The sequence below is a fragment of the Betta splendens genome, chromosome 4, assembly GCF_900634795.4.
Source record: "Betta splendens chromosome 4, fBetSpl5.4, whole genome shotgun sequence".
Taxonomy (NCBI): domain Eukaryota; kingdom Metazoa; phylum Chordata; class Actinopteri; order Anabantiformes; family Osphronemidae; genus Betta; species Betta splendens.
In genome coordinates this window covers 13499174-13513153 of record NC_040884.2, presented here as the reverse complement: position 1 = coordinate 13513153, position 13980 = coordinate 13499174, and the positions used below count along the sequence as shown (strand labels likewise).

Below are 13980 nucleotides of genomic sequence, written 5' to 3'. Positions count from 1 at the left end.
CAGGGCTCTGCAACCTTGGTCCTCCAGAGCCAGTGTCCTGCTGATTTTATACTCTCCCTGCCTCAGCTGATACTGAGCACCTTGACAATCAGCAGCTAACTGACACACCTGAACAAGCTAATTAGCTCTCGAGGACCGGGACTACAGACCCCTGCTCTACATCATCACCACAAGCTTTAGGACGTCCACAGAAACTTATTTTCCCACCATCTACTGTAATGGGAAAAAATGTTTCTTCCTTATTCTATGCATTTATGACTTATGTTCTGCAATTAATATCTTGTGTTTTGTTTTACATCTGTTTTATGTATTTGGCATGTCACTTAGGTTGTTCAATGGTTGTCTGATAGACCCTGGACTCTAGCTCCCTCTTAAAAGGCACACACAACTTGAGGATTGTGGGATCTTTGCATCACACCTCTATGGTGTATGTTCTGATCTCCCCAGCTGCTTTTTGGTTTGTTGATGTGCACGATCAACATCCATGTTTTTTAATTTGCTTTCCACATTATTTTTAAATTAATTAAAATTAATTAATGAAATTAAATTAAAAAATTACTCAAAAGACAACTCTCTCATCTGCTTGTTTATGGGACATTTTCACGACACTACCTGCTGGATCTACTTCTGTTGCTATTTCAACTGACTGGTTAATTGAAAACAGGAAGAAGTATGAAGTCATTGAAAACGTGAGGTCTCTTGAATTCAATGATACTGCAAAACAGTTAATGTCTAAAATACACAGGGATTTATTGCTTAGTAACAATACGTGTATACATGTAAAGACAACTGCACAGAAAAAATACATTACAATGTATCAGGTTACCGTACGAATAATAAAAATAACAAACTGTTTCAGCTACTGTATACTTCAGTTTTTGATGCCTTTATCTTTACTGCATTCAATAAAATATTAACTAACAGAGATCACTGTGATAGTCTAACTGAAATGTGTGATCCCACCGATTAGAGCAGGACAGATGGACACAGAAAACAGTGCTGCCGCTACGTCTATGGTCAGCAGGTGGTGAATATGCAGAAATGAAACGACTTTGACGCCTGTGCTTCCCCATCATCTGCGTTATTACAAGATAATAACGGGGTGTGCAAAACGTGTTGATGTATGAAGATCATTCAGTTTGTCAAGACTGAAAGAGAAACATCAACAAAACCTCAGGATGCTTAAGTTCGAGTTGTGACACTGACCGATTTAAAGCCCGGGAGCTTGTTCTAGCTCTAATACCGCTCAGTACGGTATCTATTCTTTCTATTCACCAGGTCACAGCTGCTGAGTGAACACTTCATCACTTCACCTTTTCAGTTCTTACCCTCAGACTTCCGGCCCCACACTCTGGGGTATTTTCTCCGACTCAGCTGTTCCATATACTAATAATACAAGACTGGTATTAGTTAGTAGCAAAGTATGAGTACAAAATCAGTAGCCACGGTAGTTACAGCAATAACATACACATGTCAGAAAAATACACAACTACAGTACGAAGTAATATTTTGCCCTTAGCTAACTATGATTTCATATGTGAATATCCCAGTAATGCAGCAGCGATCACATGATGGTGACTCTCTCCGGTGACACGTGGGCGGCCGAGCCCACTGGCTCCAGGCGCTGGCACCGGTACTGGCTGCTGTCCTGACCCCGGCGGATCCTGTGCAGCCTGCGAGCGACACAAGGGAGGAGCATGAGAAGCTTCCCCAGTATGACGCACACGGGCAGGGCCAGGGCCACCATGAAGCTCGGGGGCAGGTAGAAGCGGTAGGCCTCCTCCTCGAAGGCCCGCTTCCAGCCGAACAGCAGGCCGTGGAAGGTGGCGATGAGCAGGGCGATGTACCCCAGAGTGGACTGGAGCAGAGACGAGGACACCGTGAGACATGCAGCACACGCTCATGTGATCCGCCATAAAGAAGCGGAGCGCAGGCTGTACCTGTATGAAGCTGAACTCCCTCCAGTTGAGCATGCTGTGGACGGAGGGGATGGAGGTGATGGCCAGGAGTGACAGGAGTCCCAGACTCATCACCCCAAAGGACACGTACATCTCCACCCTCCACACCTCCTCCTCGTTCCACGCGTTCTCCACGTTAGCGTGGACCTGCAGCAGACAGGAATCACCGCACATTAGAAAGTGGTGATTGTAAGATGAATAAAAACATCAATTCAGGAATAAAGTCTTGAATGATTGTATAATAATGACACTGAATCTACAGATTTCAAATGTAAAATGAATGCGTGCCAGTGATGATGGGATCCCCCACCACTGACCTGCTGGTAGGCAGTGTTGAGCAGCAGGTACCGCTCTGATCTCCTCATGGGCAGACAGAGGCTGTAGAGGACGTGGATGGCAGCCAGGAAGAAGCTGAGGAGACCCAGCTGCTTCCGGCTCTGCAGCCAGCCCTCCAGCCAGTGCGGGAAGTGCCTGTACTTGGTCCCGTAGTAGAGCTGGTGAGCGGCTGCCAGCTGGCCTGCCAGGTACACCAGGGCCAAAAGAGTGACGGCAACAGTGGGCAGCGTCCGGTTCACCATCTCTATGGGGATCTTGTAGAAGTCGCTCTGCTTGTACTTCACATAAGGGTGGATGATGTCTCGCACGAAGGAGTAGGCAAAGAAGAAGATGGACAGGGCCACGGCAGCGAGCACCGGGCCCCTCCAGCCGGGGAACAGCTGTATGGGCATGTTCTCGATGTCCCGCGACGACGACAGGGTGCCCATGTCCACGGGCTGGAAGCTGAGCTGGCGGGCGAGCTCCATGATCTGCTGCCGGGCCTCCACGGAGTCGCTGCAGATGAACACCTGCGCAGATTAGAGATCCACAGACGTGATGGTTGAGAAGCCGATGAAGGTCTCTGACGCAAATACTGATAGACATTACCACTGATGTGAGCCTTAGCCTAAGATAACAGTCCTCCTTCCTGTGTGTGAGTGAGTGAATGTGCTCCTGCCCTGCCATCATGGCCCCTCGCTCAGGGAAGCTCCGCGCTGCCGCGTTATAATCCAAACCACAGATCAGTGAGGCTGCGCGGCTTTCAGGGTTTATTCTCCAGCCAGGAGCTCTATTGTTGTGAGTGTCCTTATTTAGCAGCTCATTTGCTCTGGATGTTCAGGAGCCCACTGGGGATTTTGATCGTCTGTGCCTAAATTGTGGAATTGAACGGTTCAGAGTGTCACTGTCTCCGTTCGAATGGGCTGCTGGGCTCATTTCAAACACATTTATTATCCTTTACTTGAACTAAACAAATGAGTTTAAACTAAAACGTAACATTTTTTTGGATCCAGATTTGACAGTATGTTTGATTGCACCTGACAGCTGGCGTCTTTGGGGCAGCTCTGTTGCATGGCCCAGGCTGAGATGACATTGAAGCCTTTGACAATGATGGAGTCTGGCAGCAGAGAAGCCAGATACTCAGCGTTGGACTCTGGATACTGGTTCACCCTCCTGTTGTTACTCACATCCACCAGGATCTTCCCTGCCGAACAACAATATGCCAAACACACATGACGTGTGTACAGATTCACTACTGCACAAGCGTCATCATGTGACCATCGTCTTTGTTTACCTTCCAGGAGATGTTTAAGGTCCCACAGGAGAGAGTAGTGCTCACGGCGGATCGCCAGGAACACAATGCCGGCCTTCCCCACAGCATCCTCGTGGTGCGTCACATCCACCACGTGTGGGAACGACTGGGCCGCCAGTTTGGGATGGCGGCTGCCCACCACCACGTGGAAGCCCGAGCGCAGCAGGCGCACGGTCAGGCACTTGGAGAAATCGCCCGAGCCCAGGATGGCCACGGCGGGCTGAACGGGGCAACAGGAAGCGCCGGCGTCGCCAAGCCTGACGCCGTTCTTCAAGGTGTGGGAGAGGAAACAGGACTGGGAATGGTGGAAGTGGTGGGAGGAAGAGGACGCTGTGAGAAAGACGGGGCTCCTGCTGCTGCCCATCATAGAGATAGAGTCCATCTTCACTTCTTCTTATGTTTCTTCTTAAAATGCCCCAATAAGTCTAAAAGACAAATGAGGACTAAATATTATTAGCATTTCTGTTTCTGCTGTTGATGTTTCTATTATTTCCCATGCACATTTCATTAAGCACCCTGAAAACCCTTTGTTCTCACAGGTTTACGGACAGGTTAGTACTGTATTAGAATGTTAGTTGAGGTGTAGACTGAGGGCTTTACACACATGATTATCTCTCTAGAAAACAATCATTGAATTTCAATTAGCCTGACTGCATCATTTGCTGCAGTAGCTGGGTAAATCAGAGAACATCCGTCCACCGATGAAGGTTCATCCTCTAAGAACGATCTTGTGCAGACACCGCGGTCTTATGAAGGATACGACAGCAGGTGTGTGTGTGTGTGTGTGTGTGTGTGTGTGTGTGTGTGTGTGTGTGTGTGTGTGTGTGTGTGTGTGTGTGTGTGTGTGTGTGTACGCGCGCGCACAGGCTATTTGCGTGCACCTGTAGCGCAGCGGCACGGCCGCTGCTGTTGCAGCCCTAAATCACAGTAAAATAGCAACTCGCTTGCACACAGCGATCGACTGTAACATGAACGTCGCTGAGCGCCACTACACGTCCTGTGTGTGAGTGTGTGTGTTTGTGTGTGTGTGTGTGATGGCTGGATACCCACCTGTCAGCCATATGGATGCTGCTGCTGATGCTGAAACGCAGACCAGCTGCTAGCTGCCCATAATGATCCTGATGGTGGCCAGCATCCGCTGTCTAAACACGTGCTGCGTTCGAGGGCTGTCGGATATCCCATTTCTCCTCTGGAAATAATAGACCCGTATTTTAAGCATAGACTGTTAGACAACCATATTGAAATAAATTTGAACAATTGCATAAAGTCAAATAAATAAATCTGGGTCATATATAGGACATTAACCATATAATATATAATCATTTACACAAAGCATAATAACAAACAGACTAAATCTACAGCTACTCTGTCATTACTTACTAATAATAATGAGCGCATTTTTATATTTATTGATTCCAAACACTGCCATTGACACCAAACATAGTTACATGCTTAATTATAAGTCCAAACAAAAGGCATATTATGACTTAACCATCATAGCTTATTGAAACAAAAGACCATTTTTCTCAATTTTGCACATATTCACACAGAGCATTATTTTAAAAAAATTTAATATATTTAATAAAAATAAATCCCGTTTAAATGAAATTATAACTTTATAAGTGTTACCTAAATTTGAACGTATGTGTGTAAACTTACCTTTCATAAATTGCAACACAAAAATCATTATTAACATTGTTATTGTTAAGGCAGAAGTAATCAGTATTATACTGACAGTCAGAGCAGTACTTAGGTTTGCTATCAGTGTAATGCTTTTATAATTTATTCACATTCCAGTTTCTGTAAATCCAACATTCTTTGTACTGCACTGCAAAAGAACCCCTGCACTGTGCATTGAAAAATTATAAAAAATATATTCCTGCCTTTCCCTCTCTTATTTAATATTAATAATTAGCTGCTGTGATTGGTTGGTTGCTAGGAAAAGGATTGCTGGATGTGCAGGTGGCTGAGTTGGCTAAGGTGCTGCACAGCTGGATGGCAGTTTTACTAGTGGTTTGCAACATGGTTTGATGGGGTAGACCACGTCTAAACATGATGATAAGACCAATATCCAAAACAAAATTATATTGTTACCAAACAATAAATTCAGAAAAAATTAAGAGAAACAATTTTCATTATAATAAACTAATAATATTTTACCTGCCTTCATGATTTCTCCCTTCACCACCCTTACTCCACATTTTCACCTCAAATACATAATAAATGTATATTAGAAACAAAGGGAATTTTTCAATAAATTTGCTAAAAACGTGCTAAGAAAACGTAAGAAAACTTAAATATTCCTGTTAAATTTAATTTTACACACCTTCCCGTTCAACATATATATAGAATGATTCTGCTTATGGTTCTGGCATCTGGGTCCATTAATGTGTTTTAGACGGGTTTTGACTAAATGAATCGCCGTATCATTCATTAACGTTAATATTCTGCATACTTTAGCGTGTGTGGAAACACAACCACAATCCCTTAAAAGATAGAGGTTTTTCGATGCCGCACCACAAATACTCTTGGGTGTTTTATTGTGAAATTCCAGGTACTGGTCCCGCCCCCTTTTTGTTATTTTTGTCCAAGTATCAACTAGGAAAATTAGTAAAATTGGAAAATCGAAAGTGCAAATTACCGACATAAAAAGACGTTACTCAGTATCCATAAAACACATGAATAATGATTTGCCCAACCCAATTCCGTCCTCACCTTCTTCCGACTTCCGCAGCAATGAGCTTCTCAGGAATCCATCCTTATAGGGGTGCTTTGCCCTGCTTTTTATTTGGCAGGCGCTTGTTGCCTTACTCAAAATGTTCTTAAAATGCTCCGGCATCGAAATACGTACTAACGTTTAAGTGCACAGCAATAAAGTGCACGCCCTTGGTACAAACTAGTCTGTATTTCTTTTTATATATGCTATTTGAATATGTATAATATAACTTCTGCCAAACCTTTTATCCTCCAGTGCTTGGAGACGAAGCGCCATGATAGCAAGCTGAACATCTTTAAATGAAAACATCGTTTGAGTTTTACTTTGTAAAATTGCATAATTTTAGAAAAGATAGATCAAAAATAATTTTCGCACTGGGTAGATGCACTCTCCTGGTCAAGCCAGAGGGGTTGCCTGAAAGCCTAAACTCAGGGTACCTGTCCTCCCCGTACCCGGCAACCATGGCGTTCTTAGCTGGAGCTGTCGTTAGTGTTCTACTAATATGTTTGTTATTTATTATACGGCTATTTGTTGTTGTCAAGACGGGACCAAAGTATAAACCTGGAACCAAAGATCCTATCACCGTTCTCGTTGTTGCAGGATCAGGTAACGTAGGCTTATACGACTGTTCTTCGATTTGAGCAGTTTTCGTTTTTATATCTCAGTTTTTTTATTCTAAATTAAACCGTTCGTTGTAGTTTGCAACGTGTTTAATATTTCAGTTCTCCAACAGGACGACAAATTATGACTGCGTTTTAAATTTTGTAATGTAGCAGTGGCTCAACCGACTTTCGGAGCTTCCTGGTTAACGTCACGCTTTTTCTATGGACTGTACCACAATAGCAGGGGGTGTTTTTAACAAAGATATTAACTTCTATTCATTAAAAGATGTTTAAATGGTTTGTACCCATCAGCTGTGGCACATTTGCATTATCTGAGCTTCTTTAACAGACTTTACATTGTATAGTCTCTTATTGAGTTCACAATATAGACTTCAAATCTGTAATGCAATAGTTTGCCCCAGTTAGAGCATCAACGGAAACACCGCAAGGTCAAATCTGCATCCAGCTCAACGAGGGTACTCTATGTAAGCGATGGTGGTATAGTGGTAAGCATAGCTGCCTTCCAAGCAGTTGACCCGGGTTCGATTCCCGGCCATCGCAGATCTCCATCTTTTCTTTTCCTTCTTGAAACAAACGACTACGTATAACACACACAGGTTCCTTGTAATAACGCTGTTGTTAAATGTTTGCCATATAAACTGAATTAAATTGAACTTATTTTAAGTTGAACATATTAACACCAGCATAATTTCTCACACGTCATTCCTTCACATATTATTGTCAGAATCTTACAGATTAAGGTTTATATTAGTTATATAAAATGGTTATATTGGAGCCTATATAGTTATGTTTTGCTTAGTTATGCTGTAGCTAAAAAAAATCTTTTATTTTCAAAATACTGCCAATTAAAGGCAGACCCCATTTCCAATGTGCTGCTCATTTCTGATATAGTAATTCTGAACCTGTAAAATACTGACAACATGTGGTGAAAATCGTCTTAATACATTAGTTTTAGTATGTTATTGTAATATTCAACATCATAATGTATTTTCCAGGCGGTCACACGACAGAGATCCTGCGGCTGATGGAGTGCTTGTCTTCAGCCTACACACCTCGACACTATGTGATTGCTGACTCAGACAAGATGAGTGAGGAGAAAATCTGTACCTTTGAAAGCTCCAGGAATCAGCTTGACTCAAAAACACAGGTACATGGCTTTCAAAGATTGGATGTGGGTATAAAGTAATGGTGTAATTCACAGTCATTTTTTGTTTAAATAGCCAGGTTTATATATACATAATGTGTGTACAAATATCTGCCATCCACTAAATCCAACAAATCTTCGACCCAATTATAAATAATGTTGAAATGAATAAAGCAATGTGACTTTTCTCCACCAGGTGGCGAATGCACGCTTCTCATTCTGGCATTATGGCATGTTCCTTCGTTCTTCTGTACTGAAAACATAACTTCAGTCATAAATAACACACTAACACACTCCTACTTCATACAGTATTTTTAAGAATAACAAGCTTAAGCCTAATTTTAAAAATGATAGATATACAAATAACGGTATAGATCTGTTTACTGTGTAGAGTTGTTAACGCTGATCTTCATGAGCTCTATGGTTGTGAGTGTCCTTGTTAAGCATGGATGCTGTGGTCAGCCAATCAGAACCTGTGACCAGGGTTTACGTCCCCCTGCTCTAGAGGAAGGATTCATTACTTGTCTTTTAGACACCAGGTGTGATGCAGTTGCATTCACAAATTTGTGTTTGATTTTCAATATGATTAGTGATTAGGCCGACATGAAGCCGCAAATGCACATCACCAGAATGGCGCCAGAGTTGAAGTGAATTTCAGCTGTGTTTCCTTGGGGAAATGTAGTTCACTTCTAGTAACATGTTGATCGATTAAAACAAGCTTTTGTTCCTTTTTTGTGATAAATTACAAATCTGCTCCGATTCTACAGTTCACCATCTGCCGGATCCCACGGAGCAGAGAGGTGCATCAGTCTTGGAGTTCCACTGTTGTCAGCACCCTGAATGCTCTGCATTACTCTCTCCCCTTGGTGTTCAGACTAAAACCTGACCTGGTGAGTGGACACAAACGCAGAGCAAAATGGAAACATGTTGTTGATTATATTTTGGAAAAAATAGGCTTGGAGCTGGCTTTGGAGCTTATCTTGCCTGATAACCATGTAATGCCCAGATTGTAATTATATGTTTTTTTTATCTTTTAATTTACCTTTTGAGTCGCACTTTTTAGTACTACCACAATATTATCCTCAAATAACTCCATAATGAATGTGCAGCAATGCACAGATGACATACAGATACCCTGAAAAATATTTCCCCATGAAAGGCACAATGCTGACATTTAACTGTTGCATAACAACATCAGGCTCATTGAGTTACACAACCTGTGTCTCATCAATAGACTGGCTTTTAAACTTTATGCTCATTCAAAAAGAACATATTTAACTGAATCTAATTTCAACCAGAAAACTCAATCAGCGCAGAATTCCATTTGTTATTCAACACAAAACAAGAATAGCTACTACAATGTTAGTAGGAATAGATAGATTGGACATGTACCATAATTATATGGACATCTCTATTCACATTAAACCAGTTTTCACCAGTTACGGCACATTAGATAATGTCTGTTTAACATTATGTCTAAAAAATAAAATGCAGCCTCTTCAGTGTGAATATGCTGTGTAACATGCTGCACTGTGTAGCATTCTGTGTCTACGTACTGTTCTATGTGCTTTATAATTTTGTTTAACTTTTGAGCAGCTCTAAAGTCATTAGGGCCAAAATCCTTAAATTTTCTATGCAAAATACTCAAAGGCAAAGTATAGTTGTAAGAAAAAATCCTCGCATTAGCATTCACACATTCAATTGAACAAACAACAAAAAAGGTTAAAATGTTGGCCTGCTGCTCTTTTTATTACCAGTTCCTACTGTGTGACTCGAATGGCCACATTTATTGTGTTTGCAGTGTTTTTCTGGTTTACTGGTTGTCACTTAAACTGGCTGGCAATGCAAATACACTATGCAAGTCCACCAGCAGTTTTGTTAGTATGCAGAGCTTTGTGTAAAATCCGAACTGCAGTACATACAGTACTCGTACTGTATCTTATAACACCAAATTTAAATTCCCACCATCACCTGCATTAAATCTAATAAGAAAGGGCAATGTCAGAAACGTTGTATTTTTGTGAAAATACTGAGAACATTTTAATGGACAAAGTAAGAGTGAACCTTGTATTAAACCTGACAATCATCATGTAAATGCAACAATCATATATCACGCTTCAATATGGCATCAAAACAGTTCTTCTGAATTAAAGTGGGGCTTGTCAAAGTCTTGTCAAAGACACATCCCGGACTTTATCAATAAACAGCTGGTTCAGTGCCTCCGGTCTGGCAAACACATTGATTTTCAGGTTCTCCCAATGCTCTGCTTACAGGCAAACAGTGCCTTTACTTCCACTGAGGCCAGACACCAGGCATTACATCCGTATAGTGTTTGAGAATTTCTTAAGAAAAAGACAGATCATTGACCTCAAGTTGTGTTGCACTGCAATTGTTCCGACTGTTGAGAACCTTCTGTGTCTCTTGCATAAAATGTGTTTCCCAAACCTGCTATAAAGGCAGATGACACTACTTTTTGTTTACACGTGCAGACACTAAACTGATACTGTCGATAAGGTTCACACAATGAGTCACACGGTATCATTGTTTGTTTTAAGTGGAGCGTAATAAAGGCTGAAAATGACACTTTTATAGGCAGGTGTTTGTGCGGGGCAGCTGTACAAACCAGTCAGCGATCGAAACAAAGACCTCAGAGATAGTCAGTGTTTGTGGGATGACACGATGAAGCTAGCCCACATCAAACCAACATAAGACACGCTATGACACACACTCAGTTAGCCGTGTGTGTGTGTGTGTGTGTGTGTGTGTGTGTGTGTGTGTGTGTGTGTGTGTGTGTGTGTGTGTGTGTGTGTGTGTGTGTGTGTGTGTGTGTGTGTGTGTGTGTGTGTGTGTGTGTGTGTGTGTACAGTTTGTATACGTCTGCCCTTTTTATCATTAACATGACCAGTGTTGGGTTCTGACACATAGGACCAAATCGATAGATTTATTCCCTCATCCTGTGAAAACAATAGAATCTATCTGTGTATCTGTGCAGGTTTTAGTCACAACATCGGGGTTAGTTTTAGTTTTACTGTAAAGTCTGAGGTTCAGGTCCAGGTTGGAGAAAATTGCATTTGATCGACATCTGGGTCTGTGAAAGTAGTTTGGTAGAGAATAGGTTGATGTTATGTCTGGCTTACATACAGGTACACATTTGCCTCCATCAGAATATATCAATTGTTGTGGTTTTATGTGCCATTGCCATAAAAGATTTAAATTGACCAACATTCACAGCTAAATCTTTCTAAATTGAACTTCACTGTTGTTCAGGATAGTCCACAAGCACACTGGGATCAGCTGTCATTAGAGTCCCTTTTTAGTTTTAATAAGTTTTAATTGTTTTAGTTTTAGTAGTTTAATTTATTAAACCTTTACAGCAATCATGATCTGCACGGTAGGAAATAATAATAGGAACTGTGCTTCCACACACCATTTTTGTCAGTGAAATGTCGGCCCAACAGAATCCTCGGTTGGTGTTGCCTGGTTGGGAACAAACATTGTGCCAGGACAGTTGTGCCAAGAATGTTCCAGCCAGGCTTATGACCGCAACAGGGCTGAGGAACAGTCATGAACCTCCAGCCACTCTTATCACTTTTACAGGGAGTTTTTGAAAGCAGTGAAAACACTAGAAATAAATTTGCCAGATTTATATTAGGCCAGTCATTCATGCAAAGAGTTACACAGCATAGTTTCCCTATGATTTCCTGGTATGTTAATGTGTAAAGTAAATGCAAACTTAAATTTATTCTGTCTTTGAATACCTGTATTCTGTAAAAGTTCGTTGTTACTTTTAGTGGCACATACAGACTCTGAGTCTGATATTAAATTATGTAAGCCAATCCAGAGTAATCCAGAGGCTGGAAAATCCTGTGTAGGAAAATATGATTTCCATCTTGAGCAGCCAGGGGTTAAGAATCAAGTAAAGAAATCAGCTGCTGATTATGTTATTTACTAGTATAATTGTTAAGCTAACAGTGTTATTTCCACTTCAAAGCTTAGTGTTACCATCTGCTTTAAGAGTAAGTTTAGTTTTGTGGGTGTAAAGTGACGACTCCAAATGCGTGAGTGATAGAGCAGAATGCAGAATGCTGGGTAGTTCTCTGCTGCTGCTGTTTCATTACTGAGGTTTTGAATGATGACTTCTCCAGACTTCAGGGCAGCTCTGTCTGGTTTCCTGTAAACGCAGCTCCATCAGCCTCCTCCAGCCCCGAGGCCACTATTCACCCCCGACTGTCTTCAACTCTCACACTGTGCTGTTACCATTGACTCACACTCACGCACCATTTTCTGCTCACTGTGCCTTTTAATCACCACACTATGAATCTTCACTTTCTGTGTTGAGGGATTGTTAGCTTGAAGTACAATAAAAAAAAACCTCCAGGTTAATCAGAAAAAAGAAAAGAGAAGAGAAAGAGAAAAATAAAATTAAAGAGTGACAGGTTTATACTGATCTGAGGAGGTGAATGCATGTTATACAAGTAAAAAGGGAATTGTCATACTTAAACACCAGGTCCTGATTAGAAATAATAAAATTGGGGAAAAAAGCTTAAACTTTAATTTGAAATTATAGTTTTCAATAGTTAAAAATACGGTGCGATTGTTGGGTAGGAAAATACTTAACTGTGAAGAGATTTGCAGAGAACATTTGTAGTCAAATGCTAAGAGCTTGTGCATTATTGGCCAAATATGTCTAATGTGGTATTACCATAATGCTTAGTGACTTGTGTGCACTGAGTCACAGGGACTAAACAGATCAAATACAGAGCTGTTTCTCTCCTGAATAGCCCAGCTTACTGTTTTTTTATTTAGAAATAGCATGTGTCAGTTCCTGGAAATGTGCTTATCCCTCTACTTCTTTTGTGTGTGTCGTTGTTGTTACAGGTGCTGTGTAATGGCCCAGGGACCTGCGTTCCCCTGTGTGTGGCAGGACTCCTGCTTGGAGTTCTGGGAATAAAGAAAGTCCTAATAGTTTATGTTGAAAGTATTTGTAGGGTGCAGACACTGTCACTGACGGGGAGGATCCTTTACCCATTATCAGATTACTTCTTCGTGCAGTGGCCCTCACTGAGGGACAAGTATCCTAAATCTATTTATCTTGGGAGAATAGTGTGAAATGTTTGTTACAGGTTGTCTCCAACATGTAAATGGAGTCAGAAAACACTTTAATGTTACAATGTCAATTAGTAGCTATGTGTTTTTCAGTGGTTCAGTAAAGAGCTCTTTGTACTGGACTATATTAAGAATGCATCCATACATGTTGATCAAAAATCAAGCTTTATTAATATATTTTTCTAAAATTGTCAAGTTAATAAAAACCATGATATAGTTGAACTTTGCAGCGTTTTTTTTTCCCTTAGAGGAATAAGTGGTTCAAATGATGGATGGATGGAGGTTTGAAGGACATGAGGTGAAAAGCTGAAGACCTGAAAATGAAATTGTTTTAAAGAAGAACACATGTTAATGCAGGACAATGCCTCCCCCTGGGTTTTACCTTTTACTGAGTTACAGTACATTAGGGTTTGAATAAGTAAATTGTTATAAATGATAACATATTAAGTGGTTACATTATTAATCTACCCCCTTTATATTCTAAGTGTGCCAGCATTTTGAAATGTTCTCAAATTATAAAAAATAAGATAAATTCCCAAGCGTTAGTTCAATGGAAGGAACAATAATGAGATGGTTGGTTTACAGTTCACACAGTACACAATCCAGTTTAAAATCCAAAAGCCACAAGGCATTGGCTCTGATGACAACAGCTGTCATGAAATGTGAGGTGAAGACCTGCCACTCAGCTCCATCACATGATAACCCTGGATCCTCTGCTATAAGTGCACTGAATCCTCCTCCTGTGGGAATGAAACAGCTGTTGTGCTTTAGTTCTGCAGGCTGACACACAACGGCCAGACTGCGTT

At 41.3% G+C, this 13980-nt stretch overlaps 2 protein-coding genes and 1 non-coding gene across 3 annotated transcripts; 2 read left to right on the top strand and 1 right to left on the bottom strand.

Moving 5' to 3' along the window:
• Positions 1 to 725: 725 nt before the first annotated feature.
• steap2 (STEAP family member 2, metalloreductase) lies at positions 726 to 6319 on the bottom strand. Its single transcript, XM_029148485.3, has 7 exons — positions 6301 to 6319; positions 4636 to 4774; positions 3568 to 4010; positions 3311 to 3477; positions 2276 to 2803; positions 1941 to 2105; positions 726 to 1858 (listed from the first exon to the last, which is right to left on the bottom strand). The coding sequence occupies exons 3-7, from the start codon at positions 3965 to 3967 to the stop codon at positions 1565 to 1567; spliced, it is 1554 nt and encodes a 517-aa protein (XP_029004318.1). The 5' UTR covers positions 3968 to 4010; positions 4636 to 4774; positions 6301 to 6319; the 3' UTR covers positions 726 to 1564.
• Positions 6320 to 6712: 393 nt separating this feature from the next.
• Positions 6713 to 13396, top strand: alg14 (ALG14 UDP-N-acetylglucosaminyltransferase subunit). Its single transcript, XM_029148486.3, has 4 exons — positions 6713 to 6907; positions 7920 to 8071; positions 8836 to 8958; positions 12947 to 13396. Exons 1-4 carry the CDS (start codon positions 6763 to 6765, stop codon positions 13175 to 13177), a joined length of 651 nt encoding a protein of 216 aa, XP_029004319.1. The 5' UTR covers positions 6713 to 6762; the 3' UTR covers positions 13178 to 13396.
• Positions 7393 to 7464, top strand: trnag-ucc (transfer RNA glycine (anticodon UCC)). Its single transcript has one exon. It is a non-coding gene; the product is annotated as a tRNA-Gly (tRNA).
• Positions 13397 to 13980: the final 584 nt, after the last annotated feature.